Raw genomic sequence first — 27642 nt, 5'->3', positions numbered from 1 at the left:
ACCAGACTGCATGTTCCAAAAATCAGTGTATAAACTCTTTTAAGAATTTTAGCCATCAAGCTAACTATTACAAAGTTAGCTGGCTAACATTATAAGCTTTTTTTTTTTTTTTTTTTACATTTCAAGAAATGAGACATTAAATTGCACACATCTGCAAAATACTAAGGATTTCACTGTGGTCCTTGATGAAAAAGAGAGACAGGCACTTGAAGATGAAGACAATGTTATGAAGATACACATATTGGCTGTGTATGAAGTCACTCCCTATTTACTATACAGTGCACTATATTTACCCTCTGACAATTTTTTAAATGCACAAATTTTGAGTGTGTAATTGTATGCACTATATAGTGCCCTTAAAGAGGTTCTGCAAACTTAAAAATTTTGAGCCGTAAAGCAAATGGTATGGCTGTACTGTGATGGAACACATCCTTGCATATGTTGATGCTGACATTTCTTACCAAATTTACAAAAATCTGCTTTACATGGGATGAAAATGGCACAACATCCCATCTACAGTTTGAAATCATCCTGCACCTTGCAGGGCCAATGATGACATACAGTCAACTGTTTAGGACTTATTAACGTCAGGAAATTTATATTAAAAAAAAAAATGTTAACACCCTCTAATCAGAGGTGGGCGCCCCGCATCCCCCAGCACCCGTCCACGAGTGGGAGTCTGTGAGAACTTCCTCATTTTCAAATACATATTGAACCAGACTAATCATTCACAAGTGTTTGAGCTATTTTTCACTAACCCTCTACTTGTTATTTTTCAATTTTGGTGCAGTGGTTTGGACTTTTGGACTTTCAGTGTTTTTTGACAGCTGTAGAAGCACCACTGGACTGCATTCTTTGCCCTCAGACCCACATATGGCTTGGCAGTGGTTGCAGATGGCGGCAGGTCCCTCGATAGCAACACACTGCTATGTACATTCACAATTGGCATTTTTCAGAGAGTGCTATTCTAACTATAGGCTCGGCTCCGAGAGGTCCAGCTTTGAGCATTAATGGGGCTGGACGGTTTGAATTGATACCGTTCGGGACCACCATGGTCCTCCACCACACAATGGCTGCTTCAGGGGATTCTGAAGGGGAAAAAACCTTCACCTTAAAACAGCCCTCTAGCATAGGTGCCTTGCGGTCACTGAGCAAGTCCTTACTGCTCACTGTAGAGTATAGTATTGAACTATTGAGTGTCTATTATATGAAGAGTACTGAATGAGTGAACAATTGATTTTGGACACAGCCAGGGTGTCTGTGAACTTCTATATAGAATACTTTGGATATACATGGACGCATTCATCTCCAATATTATGTAACCACAAGTAAAATTTTGAATGTTTGAGGAAAGATGGAAATTGTTGCATGGGGAAAATAGGGAATAGATAAATGATTAAATGTTAAAGAAGAAGAAGAAGTTAAAAGGAGACTGAAGCAGTTGAAAAATAAAATGCTCTAGTGAAAGATAAATGGAAAAGCAAAATAAGTGAAGTTTTAATGTATTTAATCAACTGATTGGGGGTAAGAGGAAAAAAAATAAAATGCTTCTCTCTTTTTTACCAAGTGATTAGAAGTTGAAGGTAAAATATAAATCTTTATATTTCTTTTTACACTCATTTTTAATTAATCATTAAAAAAATAAAAAACTAACTAACAAATTATTTATTGATGTAATTAGTTATATGTTTGACTTGTCTGGTAACCTTTCACTACATTTTGTCAGTTTTGGTCCTCCATACTTAATGTAAATGAACTTCATCAGTAAAGTTTACATTTTCTCCGAGCTGAAGCTAATCTACTGTCCCACTTTCTTTCATTATATATAGTACTTACAGGGAGATTGTTGGAGGTGTAGAGCACAGGTACGGGGGTCAAGTGTGCTTTTACACATCATTTCCACGAACGTATTTATCCCATGGCATTTGGAGATAGATGGATGATCAGTCTGTAAACTTATTAAGTAAATCTAAAAATAAAAGGCTTACTTTCTAAAAACTGTAATAAGTGCTGAGGAATACAGTGAAAAAGAAATACTTCCCTTTTAATATGTGCCTCACTGTCTATAGGAACCCCTCTGAATCCTTTTTTCAACAGTGTCGCAATGGATGAAGGTTGCAAACAAACTTTTGATTTATATCTGCCATAACTCCTTTGGATTTATAATCATCATGCACTGCGTATGCAGAATCCAATTTTAAATTGTTACGTCCTTTTCTTTCAGCATTGCTTACCCGGGATGAACGACTCACAAATGCAGGTGTTTAATAGAGTACCCACCGTTTCCCTGGTGAAGACATGGTAAAGTAGGAGTGATAAAAGACAGCCAGGACTGTAAGAAGTCTGAGCACGCTCTAGACGTCTTTTGTTTGATCGCCTGCTCATTTGCCAGCATGCATCCTGTTGCTGCAGCACAGGGGTAAATAGACCTTTTGCTGCCATTTCCAAAGAAAAAGGGGAAAGACTGCTCTGGTCTTGTGAGTGGGAGCTATCCTTCATGACTCTGCAGTGCCTTTATCTGGTACCTTTCTTCTTTCTGATAAGCAGCTCCGGAGCCAATCATGTGGAACTTATAACTCAGACATGTGAAAGTGAAGTTTTACTGAGGTAGGTAAGAAGAAGGATGGGAAAATGACTAATAAACTTTCCTCCAACCTTCACTAAATTTTCCTCCTGTGCTGCACACACTCTTATGCTGTTCAAACATTCAGCAGTTCTGGCAGCGTCTTTCAGCGTTGGCAGCACCCCGTCCATAATCTCAACAGATCTCAGCCTGTGACCACAGCACTGACTTGTGCAAGCAGCGGGCAGCCGGTATGGGCAAAAACAAAACATGTACCTAGCTATAGCACCCCAGCCACCAGCTACATCACCATCCACCACAGTCCAGCACAATGCTTCGGGGGACTGATGTCAGAATGTTGTCCTCCATGGAAATATTTGTGTCATTTCAGATGGAGTCAGACCTCTCGGCTACCCGCTGCAGTCGACAAACATAGGACATTTTGATATACATTTGAGGGGCATTCACTTACAAGTCTGTATGCTTGGGAATCCATTAAAGAGACAGATTTATTAGTTTAGGATTAAACCAGAAAAAATAATGACAGTGATGTAGATAGTTTAGTTTTCTAATATATATTAACATTAAAAAGAATATCAGATTAACATTCTTAAACTGGAAGAAAAATTTGCATTAATCAATGCAACAGCTGGACGGCTGACGAGACTTAAAGTTGATTATTGCAAGCCATAAACAAGCCGGAGAGATGTCCTTGAATCGTAGGAGTATGAAATTTTACATTGCCTCCAGACTGAAGTCTCATGATGAAATCCACTATTTGCTGTATGACAGGGAGAAAATGAGTGCTTCTGGATATGAAGAAAAGCCCAAGAGTGTGTAATTAAAAAGGTAGGGAATTTAAATATAGTGAGAAAGGATCAGAGTAAATGACCTTTTTAATAATAGTGAGGGTGATTTATGCGTCAACCCAAAGGTAAAGCACAAAGGAGAAAACAAAAAGGTTGCAGTAATTCATGTGAAATTTGTTTTAGAGTAGCCTCCGCAATATGTTTTTTCAGTAGGGGTTTAAAGCAGTGCTGCATTTTTTTTTTTTTATCACCATAAAATGTATAATATGCACAGTCATGCTTGCAAATGTGTTGGCTTTGTGTTGTTCCACGTTGACAGCTGCTTATGAATAATCCAGTCTAACTAGTTCTATTTGACATATACCTTGTTTTAATGGCTTCTGATGGACACATGTGATCCTTGTAACTGCACGTATTGTATGATAACATGAAAAGCACTGACTAGCATTGTATATGAATGACAAAATAACTTAAGTGAAGTGAAGGTCATAGAGATTTTGTTGTTGTTTTAGTCGTATCTTTCTTATGAGCCTGGTACCTTTGGAATTGCATTTATATAGGACTATTCCGCAGCACATGATTTATGGCAAATGCCAATGTTTATTGACAATGTTGGAATCACTGTCTCCTTTATATTACAAGGCAGAAAGAATTGTTGTGGAGGTCAGAGCGCTGGAGTGCTGGAGACCACATTTCGGGTCCCATCACAGTCCAACAGTATTAGAAAACGTGTTTTAGTCAATGTAGTAGTGTGTTGGTGGGTGGGTATATTTGCCTTGCCTCACACTGTCCCTGGCCACCCTTTACAGCATATAGTGTTTAATTTAAAGGTCATGGAATATAATGTGGAATATAACTACTTATATTTACTTAAGTATTTTACTGTATAAATTAAATTACTTGTACTTTACTTGAGTGTGTCCAATTCAAACAACTTTGTACTTCTGCTTCACAACAATTCAGAGGGTAAATGTTATACTCTTGATGTGCTCTTAAAGATGACACTGCCTGACAGTATTCAAAACAGTTAAACAGCAAAATGCTGCTCACAAATTAATGTATTAGTAATAATAATTCAGTAATATAATGTAGCCTATAATAGTATAACAGGGTCACAGGGGACACCTTTCTGAATTATGAGTACCCTACTTTTACTTTTGATATACTTTTAGTACATTGTGCCAACATTTTCAATGTTTGACTTTCATGAGTGTGGATATTGCAATACTGCAACTTTCAGGATCTAAATCTTTTATCCAGTATTTACTAATGGTACCCTTGGTGTTGTGGTCTAACGTTGTTGCCTAAAGTTATTTTCATCTCATTGTCTCCTTCTGGAAATCATTCTCTTTTCAGCTTCTAACTATCATTGATGTAATCGTTGTCAGTTGGTTTTTACTTGTTTACTTCATAGTTGTGGTTGTGTGAGCCGTGGACCTCACGGGTTATGGAATGTCAGCAATGAGCCATTTGTTTCCCGAGTTTGTCCTTCAGGCAGCACTTCTCCCCAGGTTTGGTGCAAACTAACTGGGTACTCATGTTGCCTGTTGGGAGGGAATCCCCTAAAGACTAAAGTCAGTGAACAAAAGTCTCCTGTTCGCAGTAAACGCCATAGATTAATTACTGTGCATGAAAGACTGTAACATGATTGCCTGTAGTCTGCAAGCTCTGCACTGATATGTATCTACAGCTATCTTTAGGTAGATATATCGAAAATGCCCCTGCCCAGAGGTGGGTATATTCCATATATCTGCTTATATGCACCTCTGAGTTTAGTATACCTCGATTTTTTTTTGCTTGCTTGGCCCTTCGGTTCTATCAGTTGTAATAACCTTGTACTGAAGGTAATTGCTGGGATCACATGACGTTGCAACATGGCCAAAGAAATACTTCCAATGGGGACATTTATTATCTACACTGCTTAATTTGGAGCTAAAACTGAATGTGAGCAAGCCCTGCTTTAGAGAACTAAGGGGAACTGTAGAGTTTGATAATTCATTATGCAATAGTCATTAGCTCACAAGCAATACTCATTTGATCTATTGTTAATTAAAACAATATTGGTTTGTGCAGCTTTAACCATAGTGCAGTTGCTATGCACAAATGTTTCTATTGAATCTTATTACTCACCTACTTTTTTATTGAAAGTTATTATTACTCATCCTACTTCCATATGCAGTAATTTTAAGGCAACCCTAAAGTAGCTGTATCAATCATATCCTCTCCTGAGTGCTGTCATAGAAGTGCTTTTGAAAGGTTCTGCTGAGCCCAGGTTGGCGAGCTTTTGAGGGAAATACCAAGTCCAATTGCAAAAGGGTACAGACATCAGGTGGGTCTCTCTGAGAGAGCCGGCCCATTATTATAGGCACTGACCTGTGAAATATCACATAGCCTGTGAGCATGCTCAGCAAAATGATGCAATTTGAGAGGATGTCACTCCTCACCCCCAGGTGACCCCCATTCTGGCACAGCGGGAGAGGAGGACTCTGCAGCCAGGGAGCGATAAGGCAGAGCTAACTCCTCTTTCTCAAACTCTCTCTTTCTGATGGCCTGTATTTGGACAAGGGAATCCTCTCCAGCAATGACGAACCTCTCAAAAGAGAGAGGGTGTAGATCCACTGTTTATTTATTTATTTATTTGATTATCCTCTTTCATGGTCTGCAGTGGAAATTAATTCTAAAGGGACACATTTCAGCTTCCTGAATATCTTGTAATTATTAAACTGCATTGCATAGCATTATATAGTAACTTTTCAAAATCAAGTTACAAAGTGTTTCACGAACAGACATAAAAGCCAGAAAAAGTATTGTAACAAATGTAATTAAAAGTATACAGAGAAGACGGAGAGACACTAATTGAAGAACAATTTAATTAAACACAAGTCTAAAATAGTGTTTCAACAGAGATATAGTAATATGTGGCTATAATTTATTTGTAAAACATTGAAATTCTGTGTGTTATATAGTATTTCAAGTGGTTCTATATACTTGTTCAGTCAGGAATCACAAATTCAATAGGGTGGGAGGTTTTCCTGCGATTTTAAAAGCACTACTAAGTGAGACTTTATCACTCTTTTCCCAAGGGCCCTAGATTACTCATTATAAATGACTATATCTAAAACAGTTGCATGGAAGCATTAATGAGATTTAGAGCTATGCCTTTGTTTTAGTACATACAATATTCTTCAGTATGCCAAATTTCCCCAGCAGGTGCAGCATAGACAGACCCCCACAAGGAATCAGGAACAGATTTTGATAAGAAATACCAGTATCTCAATTCCTCTGTTCACCCCTAATATACATGTCACACTCTCGTGGTTCTGCTGCCATCAACTAATTCACTATTACTTGCATATAATGAAAGTTGAGAACCAAGCTCAAGACATAGAACGTGTGTGTTCAGTGAAAAAGAATTGAAAAATTAGGCTACACAGTAGAGTAGCAGCTATTGAAAGAAAGAAAGAAAGAAAGTCCTAATTTTTCCTATATTACTACAAATTTCTTCAGTTGCTTTTGTGTTATAGAGTTGATGGCATCATCAAGGGTGTTGGAGTTTTTCCCTTGACTGTTGCTCTTTCAAAATTAATTGGCGCAAAAGGTTTCTATTGCATTTTCAGGGCTGAGTTTACACACAGTGTTGCCAATTTAACTCCTCTGTCACTAGATTTACCGACTTTTCACACCCCCTTAGCAATTTTTTTTTCTAAAAAACATTTAGCGACAAATCTAGAGACATTGTGGAAAACCTTAGCTACATTCCGTAGAGGATAGTGGCCAGTATTGCCCCGTAGGCGCGAGGTCTGGCCTTACCTCCACAGGCACACCTCTCTATGCGTCTTATTCAACTGACCGCACAACAGCTGATGATGTGACAGATGTGAATGAGCTTCCAACTTTCTCTCTGATTGATAATTTTTTTAGTAAATATAAATGAAATCAAAGCATAGCCGTTGTCTTTTACTTACGTGTAAGGTAATTTTGACAGACAACGTCGCGAAAAACATGTAAATGAGAACAGCTTTATTCGGAATTTGGCTGTATTAACTTACTGTACATGTGAGAACATAGAGTAGAAGAGAAGCAAACAGATAAAGGGCTGTAACCAGCTGACACTTTGCAAGAATGCAAACACGACGCGACGATGTCAGGAATATCCTAATTAGCGTATTAGGTCATCTAGCAACATTTAGCGACTTTTCAACCAGGCTTTAGCTACTTTCCATTGAAAGTAGTTGTTAACAGTGGTTCCACAACAGTTTTCAACTATGTCCTTAATTTTGCACATTGACCATACACGGCCCAGCTATTCTAGGTTTTGACCTAGTTGTTTTTTCATGGGATGAGTTATACTCTCATAACTAGTAAACTGACTTTTATGGGTAAAATTGGTGAATGTCCTCTTTAAGACCTTGATAGGTTCCAGATTACTGATTGTTTTCTTGACCTGAAGGAACTATTGCAGCACAAAAATTTCCCCACCAGTTGTCTATCTGTTGCCTAATACTTCATAATTACTGTCATTTTCAGTAACAGTAATTTCTAGCAGTTATCATCATTACGAACATTTCTTCATACCAAACATCATTAAAGCTGTAATCAGCATGTTAATAGGGGACAAAGAAGAGTGAAGAGAATGCTCTTTTTTTTATCAGATTAGTGTTAATTTGCTGAAGGCGAGAATAAGACCAATTAAATCAAAATAATTAGACTCAAACGCCTGATCATTTGGTGTGAAAATTTGCTTTAATGAAATAGGAGAACTGAATAAGACTACCGAAAAGTTCCCTGGAGAAAAAGATGAAAAAGTGAGACAGTTACTACATGTTCATTAATGGTATGGTGTTATCATTTAGAGGTCCAATTGCGGTAGAGTTGTTCACTTTCAAACATATTGATTGATCTCAGGCCAAAGAGATAAGATAATAATTGTTAAACTGAGAGTTATTTCCACTGCACGCACTGCATAGAAAGCGATGCAGTTAAAAGTTGTAGAGCCTTACACCAATGCTGCATTGTAAAATGTATGCTACCTTCATAGGATTACAACTCTTAAAATAACACAGTAATTTATTACAAATGCACAATAATAATTGTCAGTTGTGTTAAGTATTTGGACAATGACACTGTTTATGAAGCAAAGCCTGCAGGCCAGCCTACGAGACAACTCTAGTTCACTGCTTGTCTAACATGTAGTGTTGCCAGATCTGACTGATACCAAGTGACCCAGTCAGAGCCTTAGATCCCATTCACCTAGTTGTAATAAACTTAAATGTCATTTGGTTTTGTCTTTCTTTCATATCAGTCATTGCATGCAGTCTCCCTGTCAATTTCACTGATACTAATCAGAGGAGAGGAGAGGCTGATTCATTTAAATATAGCTAAACTTTTCACTGAGGAAAACCATCAAAATGATACAAACACTAGCCCAAACTTTCACAAGCTGCCCAAAACCATTTTACCCAGCCAATCAAATAAGTAGTCCAGTTGGCCCGAAATTTGTTCAATCTGGAAACACTGGTCACATGACCTGCTCCTCTCACTGCAATATATATCTAATGCACCCTTTGTAATACCATGGAGTACTCGAGCTATCGGGTGGTCTACTGCACCTGAAGAGCTTGCCTCACAGCCCTGCTGCCATTCATATAGCATTTCATAGGCAAACGTGCCTAAGGTGGTTTAGGTTGGTTTTGAGATAAATAACAGTGTTTGTTCTTTGCCAGTGCTATCATGCTGATGTGAAGCTGGCGTAATGTTAATACCAAGTTCACCAGCTTAGTTTAGCATGTTAGCATGCTACATTTGCTAATTAGGATAAAACACAAAGTACAGTTGAGACTGAGGGGAATGTCATCAGTTTTGTAGGTACTTTGTCATAAACCAAAGTACTGGACAAATTGGAATTTTGACCTAATGGCGAATCACCAAAGTTATGATAGTTCATCTTTAAACTGGAATGAATTGGTGGTCCGATCAACACACCAATATTGCCTTCCCTAGAGCCACACTGCTAGCATGGCCAAAAATATAGCCCATGCCGGGATGGGTCTCAAATATAGGAGTACAATTTGGGTTTGGCTAGCTGGGTCTTAAAGATGAGCATACAGGCTTGGAATTGGTTCTCACTTTCAGGCCCTTTCATCTCTTTACCACAGACACAGCATGTGTGCTAAAATTACGCAGATGCTACTCAGACAGCATGTCAGCACAAGCATATTTATTAGAGGTGAATATTACAGATCACTTTTCTGATTTGATTTTTTTTTTCAGTTCAGTACAAAGTTAAATAGTCACTATACAGTTTCTTTTTAAGTTAAGTTGAATCACATAGTCATTCAAAATACCCCATCACATCACCCTTTAATGTTAAGGTGCTGCATCTGACTACAGCATTGTTCAGTTTGTTGCTGCTTCAGACTTTTTCATTCAGTACGAAACTAGGCCTAAAGAAGTACAGTTTTTACAGCAAGCACCTATCTGCAACACAGTTGTTGTGTGACTTTAACTAGCTTTTAACCAGGAAGTAACCTACTTATTATTACAACTGGTGAACACTGTCACCAGTGAGGGGGGCTCCAGTTCTAATAGCTACTTATCCTTTGAGTGACAATGATGGCTCAGTATACTCAGTTCAGTTTGAGGCAAGGTCAGTTCATGGCAAGAGACCTCTTGTATCATGATCGTGAGTCAGTCAGGTGGAGAGCGTTTCAGAGCTTACACTCTGTGTGCTTCACATCAGTACATTTGTTATGTAACTCTGTCAGTGGCATGGTGCGGGGAAATGCCTCAGGTGTGCAGTTCACAACAATGAGACATGTGTTTGACAGAAGAAGCCTTGCATAAAGGATGTTTTGGATTATACCAGGTTTAGACGTATTTACAGACCAGCCTCCCTCCTGCCAAAAGCAAAGTTTGCTATTACACCCAAGAGGCATGTGGTTTCACTGATTTCTCCACATGCCAGTTACTCAGTCTGAAATTATAGCTGGAAGAGTGTAAACCTAATTTTATCCACACAACAAGATTTTGACTGAAACCTTGTGATATGAAATCAACAATAGCTCTAAATAAAATGTTTACCATTACCAAAAAGCATGACTTGATGCTTTAGCCTTCTGATAATGTAATTAATCTGCTTCTTACATAGTTTGCTCAAGTGCAGGCTTGGAGAGAACCCTAAAACCATTTTTGCACCTCTTTCATGTGCAGCTGAGTATCTGGAACCCTGTTCAGCAACGTGTTGCCTATCAAATTCACGATCAAGCAGCCAGCCAGAGGCGACGCCCCAGCAGATGCAAGCTGCAAGCCGGCGAGAGGAGCGCCTTCCCCTGGTCGCCGGCGCACCACCTGTCGCAGTCTCTGCAGCAGCTGGAAGTGTGTGAGCTCAGCGGAGAGCCATGCATAGCATGCATAGAGCTCCATATAGTCAAAAAATAAAATAATGTATTGGTTGCTCAATATGGGTAGCACACACTTTTTGGCCTCCCCACTGCTGAAATGAAACGCTTAACATACTTCTGAAACGCCCTCGGTGTAAGGATTCTCTGTTTATTTGTGTACTGAACATCTCTAATAACTAAGCCTTCATTTATAATTGCAAAGATATCTGAGTCATAGTTGTTCAAACACAAAATAGGAAATAAGGACTGGACTTTGGCCGATGTGTATTGCAGTGCTAAAAAAAGAGATCAACATCATCTCATCCCCGAGGTTTTCAGCACTGTAATTCTGTAACATACTGTGAGCACAACTTCAATAAACTCACTGAATAAAGCAGAGAAAACAACTGCTGCATAGGCTTGTTTTGTAAAAGTATAGGATATGTCAAATTTGTACAGGGATAGGAGGGAAATACAACCTGACTTTGTTGTTGGCATTAATTTACTCACATCTGAATACCTGCAAATGAGTACAAAGCTTGTCATATTTGATAAATTTTCATCCACAGACGGACAATACTCCAGAGCCCAGATGAGAGAGGCTGAACAACTTTGAAGAATTGTTTTGCCGAGTTGATTTATTGTCAACAATGAATAGCTTGCCTTCATTTCTTCCCCCTCTACCACGCACATATGAAGACTGCTTTGAAAATTATGCAGAGACTGACTGATCAGCTTTCATTGTTTAAGGTCAGGATGTTCATTAAAATTGACAGACTGGCTCTGTGATACTTTGAGGTGTTGCCACTGCCTTGACCTTTGCAAAAAGGCAGCGTTAGAGTTGCCATTTGGGATGTCTTCCCGTCAAGTGATAAAGATTCTCTCCAACTCTCTTCTCTCCTCTTCAAACTCCATCAGAGCTGTGATCTCCATTAGCCAGCAACAGAGAGACGAATCAGCTTACATGAGACAGTCACGTTGCTTAGTGCTGCCCAGTGATGTCAAGAAAATGGCTGCTTTAGTAGCAGTGCTGATTTGCCTTTTATCTTTCTCTGTTTACCCCGTTATCAAATCCCTTTCATTCAGCCTCATCTACTTCTACCATACCTATCTCAGTTTCTTCTTAATGTATTGTAAATTGGAAAGTGGAAAGGCAAGTGTGGATGGACAGTTGCTTCCCTCACTGTAGGTTTGTGGGTGAGTGACATGGATTGGAGTGCCGCCAATAATGCTCCAACCACAGTGATGTCCCTGTTCTCACACCAAGGATAAGTTTTTTCACTTGATTACGTCTTCCTTGCAGAGTTTAACTGTCATGGTGCATTTAACTCTGATAACAGTGCCAGGATATATGTGAGTCCAATCATCACTTATTTGCGTGCAAAAATTGCTGTGGCGCAGGGGATAATACTCAGACATCCTGTTGATATTGTTGGCTTCCTTTAAATGTCCTTTGTTGAAAACTGCAGATACTTTGCATAGGTACTCATTACATTTTTGTGGATTTTCACAACTGCAGCTTTCAGTGTTATCTAAAAACTTTTCCTTACATAAACTGCACTTTACCCACTCATTTAGCATTTTTAAATAACTAGCTAAAGACTCCCTCCAATGAAAATCAATTTTTTAACCATGTTAAGGTCCATATGATGTTTTTAAATGATACAAGACATGTCATGAGTCAAAAAAGCAGTCAATGCCACGGCTGAGTATTTCCACCTTGGAAGTACAGTGTGCCAATGACAGTCTCAAAAGCACAGATTCTGCAGCCTGGGTTTCATATGTCACATACCTAAAGAAAAAATCCTGTCAACTTACAGGGTGGGGTAAATGAAGCCTGAAACCTCCAGCGCAAGGCAGACTTATCAGTACAGAGAGCGAAAGTTTGCGTCAGCATAACCACTAATGCTGTGTCATCCACTGACAGTTACAAGCTAACAAGCTAACAAACAACATAAACAAATAAAACATGCTAACTACACTTACTATTCTGATACATCTGCTAGTCGCTGATTTTGGTGCACAACAGTACAACTGCCTAGCCCACTAATTCCAGATTGTCTTGTGCTTCAGAACAATGTCAATCACCAAAACCTGAAGGAAAACACTTCTCATGTTAATGTAGTTTGTTCCTAAAGTGCCTTATGCCTAACTGAGCTTGTAGCTTGAACTGTGTTAGTTCATTTCTAACTGACTGGAGGTCAGCCCCAAACCCAGTCCACTACTATCAGGCTTTCTCTCTCTAACCTCTTGCATGACTCTTTTCTTCTAGACACATTACTGCACACTCTGATGTGGGGGAATGACGATAGCAAACAACAGAAGTAAGTTAGCTACCAGTCTTGTAAAATCTTGGTAACAGCTTCAACCACACTGTTGCCATTGTTGATTTAAGATTTAATGTGTATGCGTTCATGTACGTGTTAAGGGGATTAGTACTCCCAACAGTATCCACATCACTGCTTGAATACTTTGAGAGCTCCCTCAAACACTTTTCCACTAAACCTACGTCAACTGTGTAAGCATTTGCTATCAAACAAGTCCTTCACTCCTTCAATTCCCTCTGCTGACGGAATTAGGCAACATATTGGGCAAAGCAAATGGTGTAAGCATGACACCAAGCTTGGGTCACTTTCAAACTTTTGTGCTTTTTATTTGAAGGCCAAATTTCACTGCTAGTCTCTGCACCCTTCCTGATGAATCCAACAATAAGTACTGACCTCCTCATTATGAAATGACTACAGTAAGTTGTATGTTTCATTTCACATTCGGCAACATACATTTAAAACTTTAAATTATAAATTCCTTAAGAAGCAAACCCCATATTTTACACTGAACATTGGTTAAGGAGGCACCATGGAGTATAAAAATGAAAGGGCAATGTGTCCAATGCCAAGATTGCACGAAGTAGGGCAATCCAGTTTGACTAACTTGGCTCCTGATAAATGCAGCTCGTGTTGTGAAAAACATAAATTTCTTCTTGCACAAGTTTTTTCCAGTTCCATTCAGTTTGCATTATGATGGTTTTCCCCTCATCTGTGTCCTCTCCCTGCCATGTGTGGTAGTTGTGATGGGGGTGTGTCTAGGGGTGTTCATATACTATAGGGGTAGACTATAGGGATTATCAAGGAGAACAGATTTTAACACATGTCCTATAAGTGTACAAAGTTGAATTTCTCATACAGATTTATTTTATAGGTTTTAAAAGGTTGATTTACAACTACAAACTTTGTAATTATTTGTGAACATCACTTTTCTTAGTTTTCTTAGTTGTACAATAGGACATGCAAATAGTAGAGGCTTAAACAATCATTTAATAATTTAAGAAGTGTATCCAGATTACTTTATGATCCATATTGTCTGTAGTTCAAGCAGCTGTATTCTGTCTTAAGGCAGGATATCAAGGGACTGCATTTTCTTTGCACTTATTCAAACAACAAAACACTGCTTTGCTTTTACCTCAGGGACCAAATTACATAGTAGCTGTCTAAATGTCAAAAATGGCTAGCAGTTACTTTGGCAAGACTTATCATTGTCAAAATACCACTTCAAGCTTGGCAGAATAAGCAAACTTAAAAATTGCAAATGTTTTGTGCTTTAAAGGACTGGCAACTCTAAAATCCCAAATTGTATTCATTTCATTTTTATATGTTATTTTAGAGCAGAGTTCTAAGCATTTAAATAGTGAGTGTGCACATGTGACATGTTACCCCTTCAGCAGGTAAGTAGCAAGCTTTCAAGCATACCCTCAAGTAAAATATGTCAAACATTCAAACAAATCTCAAACCTAACTACTCAGACATGTCATCAGAATTGAAAAGTTGGTACACATAAATTGCCTTGCCAGGGGTTTGCATTTCACACACTGGACCCAGGTCTTTTTTATCTTGCTTTTTGCAAATGACTCCCTAAAACCAAGCACAGACACTCATCTTTATCTGATGAATAGGCATCTGGAGTCTTCTTTTTATACCTATCTTCTCTTTCTTTGGTGTTTGAGATCTATTTCCTTTGCATTTCTTTTGGAATAGATCATTTTTACCTTGTGCCTGCCTCCTTTACTGGTTTGTCAATGAGAATAGCAGTTTTTTTTGTTTTTTTGGGGGGGGGGTTTGTTTGTTTTTTCTTTTTGGTTGTCAGACTAGTTTTCTTGGACCAGCTTTTGGATATGGCCAAATGTCCTCTGGAGTTGATTGGCGGTTGGAGCTGGCATTACTAGGCAAGGGTGAGATGGTGCTAATGGGCAGGGCTGGGTTAGAGCTGGGCCTGGCATGGTGCAAATTCTGTCACCTAGAACACATCCCTGTTGTAAGGTTGAACCCCTGTCACCCAAAAACCGGCTTGAATATTCAGCGGGGTTGCAGACAGAGGATATGTTTGCCACGATCCCAGGCATGTCATAGATTGTGATCGTTTTTTCCTTGGAAATCCAGGAATCAGAAACTGAGTTTATGTGTCTCTTCAGCGGCACATAAACAATTCTATCCAAAGGTTGCACTCTATATGAGCAGTGGGGTGGGAAGGAGGGCATAATAATGCAGTTTTCTATGGCAAAATTTAATCTATCAATGGAAAAATGGGAGCTGTGGTTGTCCAGAAGGCGCGAGCATGGCTTGGCATGTTCAACAAAATGACTGAGGAAATCCCAGAGGGGTTTGCTCCCCCTTTGCGGCCAGGCGGTCCATTGTTGAGGAAGTGATTGCGAAAATTAGGCCGAGGGAATATGAAGTAGGGGGAAATATCGTTGCTGAGATGGACATGCTAGCGTCACTAGGGTACCCCTTTCACCAGATGTCAGTGACCCTTCCCTGTTTAAAACTGTGCCTGGCCCCCACTCTAGTGGTTTCAAAAGATTCATCACACCTGTTTCATCCATGGGCTAATGGGCTAGCTTTCTTGTCTTAGTTGGCGACAAACCAAAATAAATGTCAGCTGTTCTCATAAGGTAATGCTCAAGCTACAGCTCCAAGTCTGGGCTAAATACCTGCTGTGGAGATTTATACCCAACCACTGTAGTTGCGATGGCTGTATGACTTTGTATTTCAGCTGCAGTGAATGTCTTACAGTATCAAGCCAGCGTATGGTAGTTAATGTTATAATCCTTGGCTGTACTCCTGATTGATTTATTTGCCAACTTCGCCTGCCTCATTGCCCTTAGCATCACCTCAGGTGGTGTTCTGCCATGCTCTGTTTCTCTTTCATAATTCCTGACCATCTCTTCTTTCTTCCTTCTTTCCTGCCTTCCTTACTCACTTACTTTCTTTCTTTCTTTAACACATTCATAAAATTCAAAATTACATATTATTATTGTACTAAAACATATTACTGATGTTTGCTATATCTTAAACTTAGATTAAAGCAGGACATTAGCAAAAGTACTCTCTACTCTACCACGTACAAATGTATAATTGGAAAGATTTTTAAGTAGAAGAAGATTATTACAAAAAATGTCAATTTCAATTTTTTTACTTTAGAATGTGAAAAATAATAAATCAGTGCTCACCTCAGTTAACAGTGTTAAGGCAGATAAAAACATTGTTTAACTCATTACTCACACTTTTGCGGCAGCTTCTGGTTATGGAAAAGCTACAAAAAACTGACAAACTCCTTAACTGCAAAGTATCACTCTAACTGAGGCCCCATGCATACCACTTCAGCATGTGAAGAAATCCAAAGTTTGACAGACCCACAGTGCCTAGTTACAGTTGCTAATCTATGACTGGACACTTGCTGTTTAAGGGAGGGATTTCAGAATTACCTGAGGGGGCCCATTGCTCTAAAGTCTACTGTTTCCCTGGAAAAACTGGCCAAATAGCCCAGGAAGATGGTAACCTGTGTGTAGCATCATCCCAAAAATTACACAAAAGATTACTGTAACTGTAAGTCTGTTATACAATCTATCCAGGTTTGAAAATGGGCTACACGCAGTTTCAACTCATCAGGGATGTGGTAACCATCCTTTTGCTGGTGTATTTTTACTCTTTACAAGCACTCTTGTTGTTTCAGCGGTGTGTGTGTATGTGTATGTGTGTTTATTACATTCCCGGTAGGGGTTAGAAAAAGACGTACATCAGAAAATACACAAGAACAAGAGCATGGCAAACAGCATCCTCAACCCTGAGTGCGCTGTCTGACCGCGCGTGACACTGGAACATACTGTTCACAGCACCAGAGGGGTGGGTGACGACAGGATACGGAGTGACTGCAGAAAAGTGGGAAAAGAGACTGACGGTTTAAAGTTGTACAAGGAAGTGAATGAGTAGGCAAAACAGAGATAGCATTTGTTTTAAGTTTTATAAAAAAAAGGGGGCCAAGTTAGATGCTGTCGGGTTGGTTGTCAGTCAAGTTACCAAAACCTCAAGCAAATCAGAGGATCATCGTACAAGGCTCATTCTACCCTTTGACATTCTGAGCACCATTAATTCAAAGACATATAGTTGTAAGTATTTCATGAATGTAAATCTCCTTTTTACTCACCTCCAAAGAGTGCTCTCAGTAACGCTGCCAATATGAAAGTCATACAGCTTGGTTAGAATCAGGATCACCTGTAAAGAGAGGGGATTTAACCATTACAATCTTTTTTATGGGGCAATCACAGTAAGTAGTAAATTCTTCACAGCAATGATATCTTGACTGGCATATTTAATTGCTCCTTATCATCCTGGTCTGACACCAGATTTTAAAATTTCCCCCAGGGGAAGGGGCTGATGTATCTTGGGTTCTTGTTTACAAGTGAAGGTGAGTTGGAATACAAGATCAACAGATGGGTTGGTGCTGCATCAGCAGACGTGTAATGGATGACGGTTGTGAAGAGGTACTCGAGGTCAGTCTACTTTCCAGCTCCCACCTTTCCAACCTGCAACAATGGTCATGAGCTTTGGGTAATGACCAGAAGAATGAGATGCGCCCTGCCAAAAAAGTCTGCCACATAACTTCTCAATCAAATCTCAGCTGGAGATTGTTTCCCAAAATGTCAAGCTATTCTTTTAAACACAGGATAGACAGCTCAGACATCTGGAAGAATTTCAGAGTAGAAACACTACTCTTTTACGTTGAAAGGAGGAAGTTAAGCATCTGATCAGGATGCCTCCTGGACGCTTCCCTGTGAACATATACATTGCACATCCAAGTGGATGGAAGGAATTTCCTTGTTATTTTGGAGGTAAATCAAAACATGTTTCTATGTATTTATGCCCTCAAAACTTAACAACTTTCTGACACGTTATAAGCTTGCTAAAGCTGGTGGAAAATTTAGTTAGTTTGCTCTTAAGGCAAAGTCAACCATTTCTGCAGCTGTTTCACAGTGAACAGATGTGTGTGGCTTGTACAGTGAATAAACTGCAGATTAGTTTACCGGAAAGATCATCTATTTTTTTATCATCTATTCTTCACTTCTTTCTTGCCATGCCATATTAGCACTTGTAACCTGCCTGTTTGACCTTCTTCAGTCACATATTCTATTGAAATTAAATGTCAGAAAACTAACACACATCATCAAGTATGATCAAATTAGCTCAGTTATTTGTTTGCTTTATCTCAAACAAAAAGTACATACTTCTTAAGGCTGGTAACAAAATAACTAATTGCATTTACAGTATTTTGAATTATCCGCAACACCAGTTAGGAAAACAATACAAGGTTCTGGGAGTAATAGATTAGAATCCTGGGAGGTAGTGCTCTGCATAATTAGAACTGTGTAACCAACGCTGTGTATGCCCCTTTGAAACTTAGTTTTTCTCTTGATGGAGCACATTGCCATCCTCGCCCCTTTGGAAAATCCTGATCCAACAGTCTCTGTGTTCACCGCTTTGGTCTCTGCTCTTTTGGAGAGATAATCATCAGGCGGGCACTTTGATAAGCGCTGTGCAAGTCCACAGAGCAAATCACAAGACATGAAGGCCAAGTCTGCCATGACAGGATCAGTGGTCACTCTGGAGTGGAGGATCACAACTCTGCTGCACAGAGAGACAGCTGGGGGTATAAAGATGCAAACAGAAAAAAGATAATGTACTTAACTAGGAGGAGAAACAATGTTTATCGCACTTAACCATCTGGTAAGATCCACAACTGATATTCAGCTCAGGGTTAGAGAACGTATTCAGGGGCGTGTGAAAAAAATCAGTCGAGAATAAGTGAAAACACAGGAAATAGGGACTTTTGCTGGCACACAATTATTTTGCATTCATCACACACTTGACCTGAACTCACTGAGGGAAACATCCTTTTTCATATAAGAGGATGTTTTCATCCATCAGGCCATGTGTTGTCAGCTGTACTGTTTTCCTTCCCTGACTAAATGACTGCTGCTCTTCCTCATTAGCATCCACATCTCTTATTAGCATTTCCCTCCCCACGACAAGCTTATGCTTGTTTAAAGCAACCTTACAAGCTTCACTTGAGTCACTTCGCAAGAAGGAGATGCAGGAGGTGTAGTCTTGACTCTTCTTAAGGGCAAAGAACCAGTGTTCTGGCATCCTCGACCACACTTAGTCCTCATGTCCTCCTAAAGCTCTGACGCCTGCAGACTTCCAGGACCTTTCCACCTCTGGCTGAGCCTCTGAATCCCCACGAGCCCTGTAAACAAGCCAGCTGCTCACCAGGGACCCCTGGATGGTTCTTGTGGAAAGATGTGCCACATGCCCAAGGGATCCTCCGACTAAGACTGTGAACATATGGTTCAGGCCAGGAAAAACGACAATGCCAGGGAGAGAGCAATGTTGAATAACAAGAAATTTAATTCTTAGCATGCGTCAGCACCACATAGAAAAACTGGATCAATTGATGTATTAACACGTGTATTTACTGTAGGTGCATATTTGTGTTAAGGTTACATGTGTGTGCCACTGTAGAAATGAATGTGTGTGCATGTTCCTTTGGGCTTTTTGCTGTCAGAGATGTGTGGTCTTGTCTGCTTGGGGGGGTGGCAGACACAGACATGAGCTGTTTCATCCCCACATCACAGTCTAAATTTGAAATTCAACATTGAACAACTTGCTAAAAAAAAAAAAAGAAACTGCTTTTGTCCCTTCAAATGTTTCCTAAGAAAATCTTAAAAAGTGTTTCAAAAAAATCTTCTAAGGTAATGCTTAAAAATTATTTTTAAAGAATATTTAATGCATTAAGCCACGCACCTGAATAAAAAGCCTTGAGCATTTCAAAGAGAACTTTCCAGATACTCTTACTTTTAACTGTTAATGGTCGTTGTTCAACAGACAGCAGATGTAATAGACGGGCAAAACTGCAGCACATATAAAAAAAAAAAAGCTTGACAGGGTGTCTATTTCAAGTACTCTCTACCCTTCTAAATCAACATTTGACTCGCAATTATTGAATCAAAATGTCAGTCACAATGCACTTGCATTAGCCTCGTTGCCTCCGCAATTAACCAACTGTGGTGACAACATATTAGAATAACTAAGTGTCCCCCTGTCCTCAAAGACCAAGTCAAAGAGCCAAACACAATTTTGAATACTGGTTCAGCACATAGCATGCTAATGACAGAGATAATGACTATTCTGAGAACAGAACTTCAACTCCTCTCTTTGCAGACCAATAGTTTAATTGTGATCATGACCTTAGGAGTTGTCACCTTTCATGTCAGGTAGCGGTACAAGGCACAATAGCAAGGCTGTTAAATTAATCTTGGCTTTCTTTGAATAGCAGTGGATGAATGCGTTAATTCATGCTGAATGGAGTAATCATTAAAAAAGCCAAAGTTAACAGAGCATTGTCAGCCAAATACATTATGATATGGCTTATGTTGTGAATTAATGTAAAGTTACATTCCAGTCTTTTTTTTTTTTAATTCACCCAAATCAAACTTTTCAAATAAAACATTGTAATGCAGAATACAGAATGAAACACGATGAAACAAAAATGGACAATAACATTAATCTGATTAACAAAAGTTTCCTGTGTGCAGATTTTATATTATTTTTATTAATTAATCCTGCTTCATAATTTATTTCACCCTATTCAAAGGCTCTTGTGGCATCAAAGTGACTGATCAAAGTGAAACAAAAGATTTAAAAGTTGAATCCACGTCCACAGTACAAGGATCTTCTCAAATGTAGCTCCTCAGATACTTTGCATTTTAGCTTAAACAATTTCAAAGACGGCCACTTTGTATGCTTTGTTTGGAACAAAAGAGCTCTCTCTGCCTTTGACTGCAAAATGTCATGGTACTCCATTATTGACAGACTCACGGCCAACTGAAAACAAGCTTTTAGCAGTCTTCAAACAAACATCAGTACAGTCGACACAAAAATGGCAGCTGGAACTGATGATTATCTAGAAGTGATTAAGCTTCTCCGCCTCTCAGTAGCATGTCAACAGCTGAGCAATTACTTTGTCAATTGGCTAGAGCTGTTTATGAGACATAATGTCAACTGGGGGTGACATCTACCAGTTCAAGGCAAGGCTGAAAAACACTGAAACTTTTAATACAATTTGGTATGACTGCAAGGGAAAATGAAGCAATTGACTTAATGGTAAGTGGATAAATACACAGCAAGATGTTTCTGAATAATTGTATGGATCGTCAATGGAAACAAATAGAGAGCTGAATTAAAGAGGAGGACAACAATAGGGAGTATCTGATATTCAGGATGCATCTGTCATCTGTTGAAGTGCAACATTCAATGTTATATGCAATGGATCAAATAAGGTGTCGCTTGTAGTGATGAACCCACAGAAAGTTAGCGCCCAACTTTGCAGTTACCCTCAGCTCTACATTCTAGCCTCTTTTTCAGTCATTTTTCATTTCCTAACCTATTACTCCACTTTCATTAACTATTCCAGCCGCAGCAGGTACCTTTTTTCAGTGAAAAAGCATTGATAAAGCTATGAACAGCAGCACAAAATGGCCGACAGACAAGGTAAGCAGCTGGCTGGTTAAGACAGTGTAACATCAAGTAAGTTAAAGAGCCAGAAATGTGTCGCAAGAGTTGATGGAGTCCAAAACAGAGCTACAAGAGAGTGAATAGTGGACTTTCTTTTATTGGGAGGCCAAAAACAAAACTCCGAATGAATGATAATGTTATTCCGTGTCCTCTGGATGTGTAAGTAGTTAATTATTTGCTACCACATTCACTATAAGTAATTTATGAGGTGATAAAATGTCAGTTGTTGTTATTTTAGCTTGTTCTGCGGTCTCCAAGTGAGCCAAAAATAAAAAAAATAAAAATTAATGCTACTTTTGAAAGTAAAGCAAATTGTTAGCTTATTAAGATTACCTCCCCGTCAGGGACAATGGGTCACTTAGTACCAATAAAGTTCATATAGTGATGACATTCTGCAGCTAGTGAATGTAACCAACCTTGGAAGCTCGCAATAGCCTGATAGCTTAATAGCTTTTGATTAAGAAAACGGACACATATACAGTATAATTAAGCTATATGGCACTAATAATGTAGGATTAGGGTGAATACATTTTTAATGATTAAATCATGGAAGGGCTGATGTTATTCCTAATTTCTAAAAAGAAAGATAAAAGAATGAAAGGGTTCGGGTCCACGCTCATGAGCTCCTGGGTGCTTCTTACTGTCTGCTTTGGTTACAAAACATTGTGTTACAACAGTGAGACTCTCTCTTCAAATATTCCACTATTCAGCAACTTTATGAAGTCTGTGTAACTAACAGGCATCTTCCACAGTTTGTACTTCATAAACAGTGGAAGAAAGCCTTGAGCCATCTGTACATGGTGTCCAACAAATACTTAATGTCAAGCTTCCATGTCAGCCTTATTAATGTTAGGATTTTGAGCTGAGGAAAAGGATTGCATTTGGAGAACTGGAGCCATGTGAAACACGTTAGTGTCTTACTGTGACAGACACTGTTGAAATGCCTCTACTCTGTTTCCCTCATGCTGTGCAGTGAAGGATAATATCTCCAGCATCAGCACCACATCTGCATGTACTGTACATAGACACATCATTATGCACATGTCAACACAGGCCACAAGGGGAAATAATCCCCTTTAGCATTAAATGGATACGGTTGTCTCTTAACTAGCATCTCATACAACAAAGAAAAACAAAAGCGCAAGGTTCTGGCAACAAATCACCCCGCTGAATGCTGCAATTAACTTATCAGTATCATGTGCACATTAAATACATGTAACACTTCTGAGATGAAGGCAATCAATGGTTGAAAGGAAGGGAATTAAGAAGTAAAATGAGTTGTGTTTACGTGTGTAAATGCAGTACACCAGGGTATGCTGTAGCTGTTTGTGCCATAGTCCCATCAAGGCCACACCAGGGAGAGGACTGCAGTACTGAGCCCCTTCTGGACATCACTGAATCCACGTCCTTGCAGCTCCCTCCTTCTCTTTCTCTGTCACTCTCCTTCTTCACACTCCCTCTCACACTTTCTGTCTCCATCTCTCTCTATCTGAAGTTCCCTTCTTCTTCATATGCCTCCCCGGAATGAAGACTTCTCTCATTTATTCCATCCTTCATGTGTCTGTCTTTTCCTTGTGCCATTTTTCCTCGTCAGTCACATCTCACCCCACCATTACCTTACCAACTCTGAGTATTCCTCCCAACGAAAGCCCCTTTATCTCTGTTTGTCTGCATTTGTCTCTTTCGTCGTCCCCTCACACTGTTCTCCCTTGGTTTTCATACTTTTCTTTCCTACCTCTTATCTTTATTCTTTCAGTTGTTTCTCATATTCCCATCCTAATGTGCTACAATCTCTACTCCTCACATTTACTCTTTCCTTTTTCCTCTAGTTATCTATCTTCCCAATGTCCTTCCTTGTCTTCCATTTTCTTTTGCTTGCCTGCCTTAGTTTGTTTTCTTTCTTTCTTTTTCACCCACCGACACTACATTAAAGTAGACAACACGTTCACCCTAACAAATATTATATGTTTCAGTGTGTCAACTGTGTGTTGTGTTTACAGTTTTTACTTTTCTGTAGCCCCCAAGTGGTAATAAATTGTTTAATGCAGCTTTCATTTCCGTCCTTGAACTGTTTTTAGTAATTCCTCACTCAGAAAACATTCTTCTTGGAATAATAATTAGTGTCTGATGTGTTTATCCCACAAAATAAAATAAAATAGAATAAAAATATTCTCATTCATTAAAACAAGTCTACCCATAAAGAAACATTTAAACATTCATCCTGTATGTGCACTTGATCCTCCAGGTTTCCATATCACACTGTGTAAGTCTTAAACTGAGGTGTAAGGTGAGCCCAGAGACACTTTATCCCCTCAGCAGATGAATGTGACAACAGCCTTCTAATGTCAAACTCTGCATATATCATCCTGCACAGTGAAGCTCAAAAATCCAAGTGAAGTAACAATAAGCAAAGCACATTTTTGAGTGGAGGGGAGGGATTTTAGATTTAGTCATTAAAAAGTTTATTTTACTTAAGGCTCTTAAAAAGCAGTACTTTTTTCTTTCAAGTAACTCAAGTTGAGTTAAATATTTAGGAGCATAAGCTCTTCATTGGATTGCTTTATCATTGACTGGTACGAACTTTCTGCTTGAGCAGGTGACATGGTGTTCAAAAAGAGCTGGAGGATCAATATGGCGCTACAAGGTGAGGGAAAGGTCAATTGATAAACCAATCAAGTGGCCTACATGGCAGGAATGAGATAGTGATCTTTTTTATCACCTCAGCTGGACTTGACTGTGGGATGAATAACCTTTCCAGCACACTGAGATAAACCTGTCATATTAGGTTTTGCGTTCCTTACACCAAAAAAAGTTTTAAGTGTTGCCATTTCAAACAAGCACACTATATCCTCTACCTCTGCTTCAAAGACTTGAGATAGAAATGTTACCATAACAACAGTCTGTCTATAAAGCAGCTGCAAATGCTCGGAGAGCTCCAGCCATTCTGGATCCACAGTTTCTATAAGTCTAGAGAAACCCGCTGCTATCTTCTTCAGAGAGGATTAATAATTTGTCAAAAGCGAGGATATTCTGGCACGGGTGATATGAAAATGTTGAAATGTACCTAACGTCAAAAAGAAATTGGAAAGTGATTTCTTTTACTTATATGCTTATATTACTTTTTGCTGCACTGCCATGAGCTCGCTGCCGAAATGCAAAGCATGATACTGAGCTGCTGGGTGCAACTCCTGCTGCCATATTGAATGATAGTCATATGCTGCTGGATGATTCATCTTTTAAAAAAAGCAGCTACAGTCCTTCATATTTGAACCAAACTTTATTTTTAAATCATTCTTGGCATTCATTTCATCCTCCTTGGGGTAAACGCAGGATGTTGTTTGCTGCTTGAAGACAATTCCAAGTTGTAAGGTATGATGTCAGTCTCATTCTAACACATAATTAGGCTTAACTGCTTCTAAAAATATTTTCAGATTCAAAAGGAATTCTACATTGTCTCAATTAAACTCAGGAAAATGTGTTTCTCTTTAAAGTCTTTGATTTATGGGAGAATAACTTCAGTGTTGTTATTAATAGTCTCCATTTGCATGAGGCTATTTTTTGTCATTTCAAGAGCATGCAGGACACCACCCACTAAAATCTCCTATTTGCCCATTTTTTTCCCCCTGTGGTGCATCTGTCTCTCAAGCCAGCTCTTGAGGAAGTCAAGCAAAGCATACATTGTTTGACTGACCTGCACTGGGGGTTAGAGCTTATCACAGTGCACGCAAGAGTGCAATAACAACAAAGCCTTTGCAGACTCCCTGACTTTACTCCATCATTCTATATAACACAGAGACTGCCAGAAAAATGGAAGCAGTGGAATTTCATTGACACACAAACACAGACTTGCCACACATCGCAGTAAAAAGAAATAAAAAGGCATCCCACAATCTCAGAAGCTAACACTGATTGTAGAAAAGAAGCAATGTGAGACCATAATTATGTATCTTTGACTATAAAAAAGAGAAGCAAAGCAGTCCGTTTTTCTTTGTTCTACACATCTGATTTTTTACATCTCATCATTCAGTGGAGGGTTAATTCAGTGGGAGCCCACAGTGGCAATCTGGGAAACGTTCAAAGAATTTTCATTTCTCTGAGGGAACTATTTTCATAAGAATGTAGCACTGCATATTCACTAATTAGAAAACAGGGCAGTAGCTACTGTGTATATTGCAAGCAAATGATACCTCAAGTTGAAAAATGGACTGTGAGACAGAAAAAGCTTGGAATGTCACAAATAAGATATTGTCCAATATAGCCTGTGAATATGTACAATGTAGTTTTTTTATTGAATGCTGCAAAAGCTGCATGTTTTATTTTTCCTTCTCTGAGAGGAAAGTTAAAAAAAAGAGAATCCATAATACACAGTATGTTGATGTTTGTGGGGAACATGTGGACCTGTGTATTATAACCTCATTCTCTGTCATGTTTCTGCATGATGTTTCTGCATGATGAGCATGATTTGTTTGAATTGTCAAATTTCACCAACACTGCATAGGTACTGTATTGTGCAGGTTTATAGGTTTATAGTCAATTCTGCCCCAAGTTAAATCCAAAACAAAGTGTAGTCAAATATGAATCAAAACCAGACATTTGTTTTCACACTTGACAGTCACAGAGTAGAGAGACACAGGAAACATTGGAAGAGAGACGGGCATGGTACACATCAAGGGTCTTGACCAGGAGTCAAGCCGTGGACGTTGCAAGATGTGGTATCAACTTTCTCTTCTCCATATTCCATTCATACACAACATATTTGCAACAACAAATACGCTTTGTAGAAAACGGAGCTGAGGAAATGTTAATTAAGGTAAAAATGCAGATATTGAAAGTGTCAGTAAAATGTTCACTGCAAATGAATTTCATGGTTATGTTTAGACATTCACACTACTTTTAAGCAAACTAAACTGTTTGTAATACACAAACGTGATTTCTGGGAGACAGGGTTGGTATGAACCTCAACCATTATTTATTTGGGGCACCTCACAAAAAATCTTGACTTTTGAGAGACACATTGCAAAAAGAAAATTGAAACATCAAACCTTGGCCCTAGTTTGGGTCAAGATCCAAAAACACTCGATCCTAAACTTCTAATAACGCAATTTATAGTTTCTCTAATAAATGATGTCTCTCGGGGGGCGACTACACCTACACCCGCAAGGTGAGGGTCACATTACATATAATTGTCTTTCTGTACTGTAAGAAGGCTGTCAGTAAGGATGCACATAACACAACAGTCTTTTTGTATCACTTCTGCTTAGTTTGGTTAAAGCAGTACCTTATCACTGTGATTTCAGTGTAATCAGTTCAAAGATTTTCAAATGTAAGAATGACGATAGAAACTGACTAAATAAAGACTTGAAGGCATGACTCTCTCCAAAATAGTACTTACTTTACTCACTATACCTTCACGAATACAGTGCCAGCTGGTTACCCCTGTAAGTCGTGTGACCCTTGCCTTTGCGCTAATAACTGTCTTGTTATCTTATCTCACACTCAAGCACACAAGCACAAGCATAAGCTAAGTTAATGCTGATGACATCACCAGGGTTGTTTTTTCAAACTTTGGAAAACTCCTCCAGCACCACAAAATACATTATACAACTGCTTTCACAGGCGTATAGTGCTCCCCATGAAGACTCGATCTGTAAAATTGGTGGATAAAGGATGCTAAATTTCTAAATATCTTTTAATGTTTCATAAGTACCAGCCTTTGTACTATATATAACAGTGATAAAATGCTGGCAGAGCAAAAACTTATTTCTGCAAAATGTAATTATGAAATGTATGACTCTCCTTAAAATTGTGCAGTGAGTGTTGAAAGTACTGGATGATTTTTTTCTTCTTACATGGAGAAGACTATGTAATTTTTTTAAGTTCCAGCAAAAAAAAAAAAGAACCTGAGAAGTTTTTACCTGACAGAAGCATTATACAAGGTGGGCTGAAGGTTTGTGGCTCACAAGCGACAGACACTTGACCATATATACACA

General features: G+C 38.9%; 1 protein-coding gene across 1 annotated transcript in view; it reads right to left on the bottom strand.

Annotated features, from left to right (window-relative positions):
* Positions 1–27642, bottom strand: part of sorcs3 (sortilin related VPS10 domain containing receptor 3) — a 197553-nt gene that overhangs the window by 103892 nt on the left and 66019 nt on the right. Inside the window, exon 3 of the mRNA XM_040146070.1 lies at positions 17229–17296. Within this exon, the coding sequence (XP_040002004.1) occupies positions 17229–17296 (68 nt within the window). The remainder of the gene's footprint in view (positions 1–17228; positions 17297–27642) is intronic.

Source organism: Xiphias gladius, chromosome 15 (genome assembly GCF_016859285.1).
Source record: "Xiphias gladius isolate SHS-SW01 ecotype Sanya breed wild chromosome 15, ASM1685928v1, whole genome shotgun sequence".
NCBI classification, from domain to species: Eukaryota; Metazoa; Chordata; class Actinopteri; order Istiophoriformes; family Xiphiidae; genus Xiphias; species Xiphias gladius.
The sequence above is the reverse complement of the archived record's forward strand: the minus strand, read 5'-3'. Positions and strand labels throughout refer to the sequence as shown.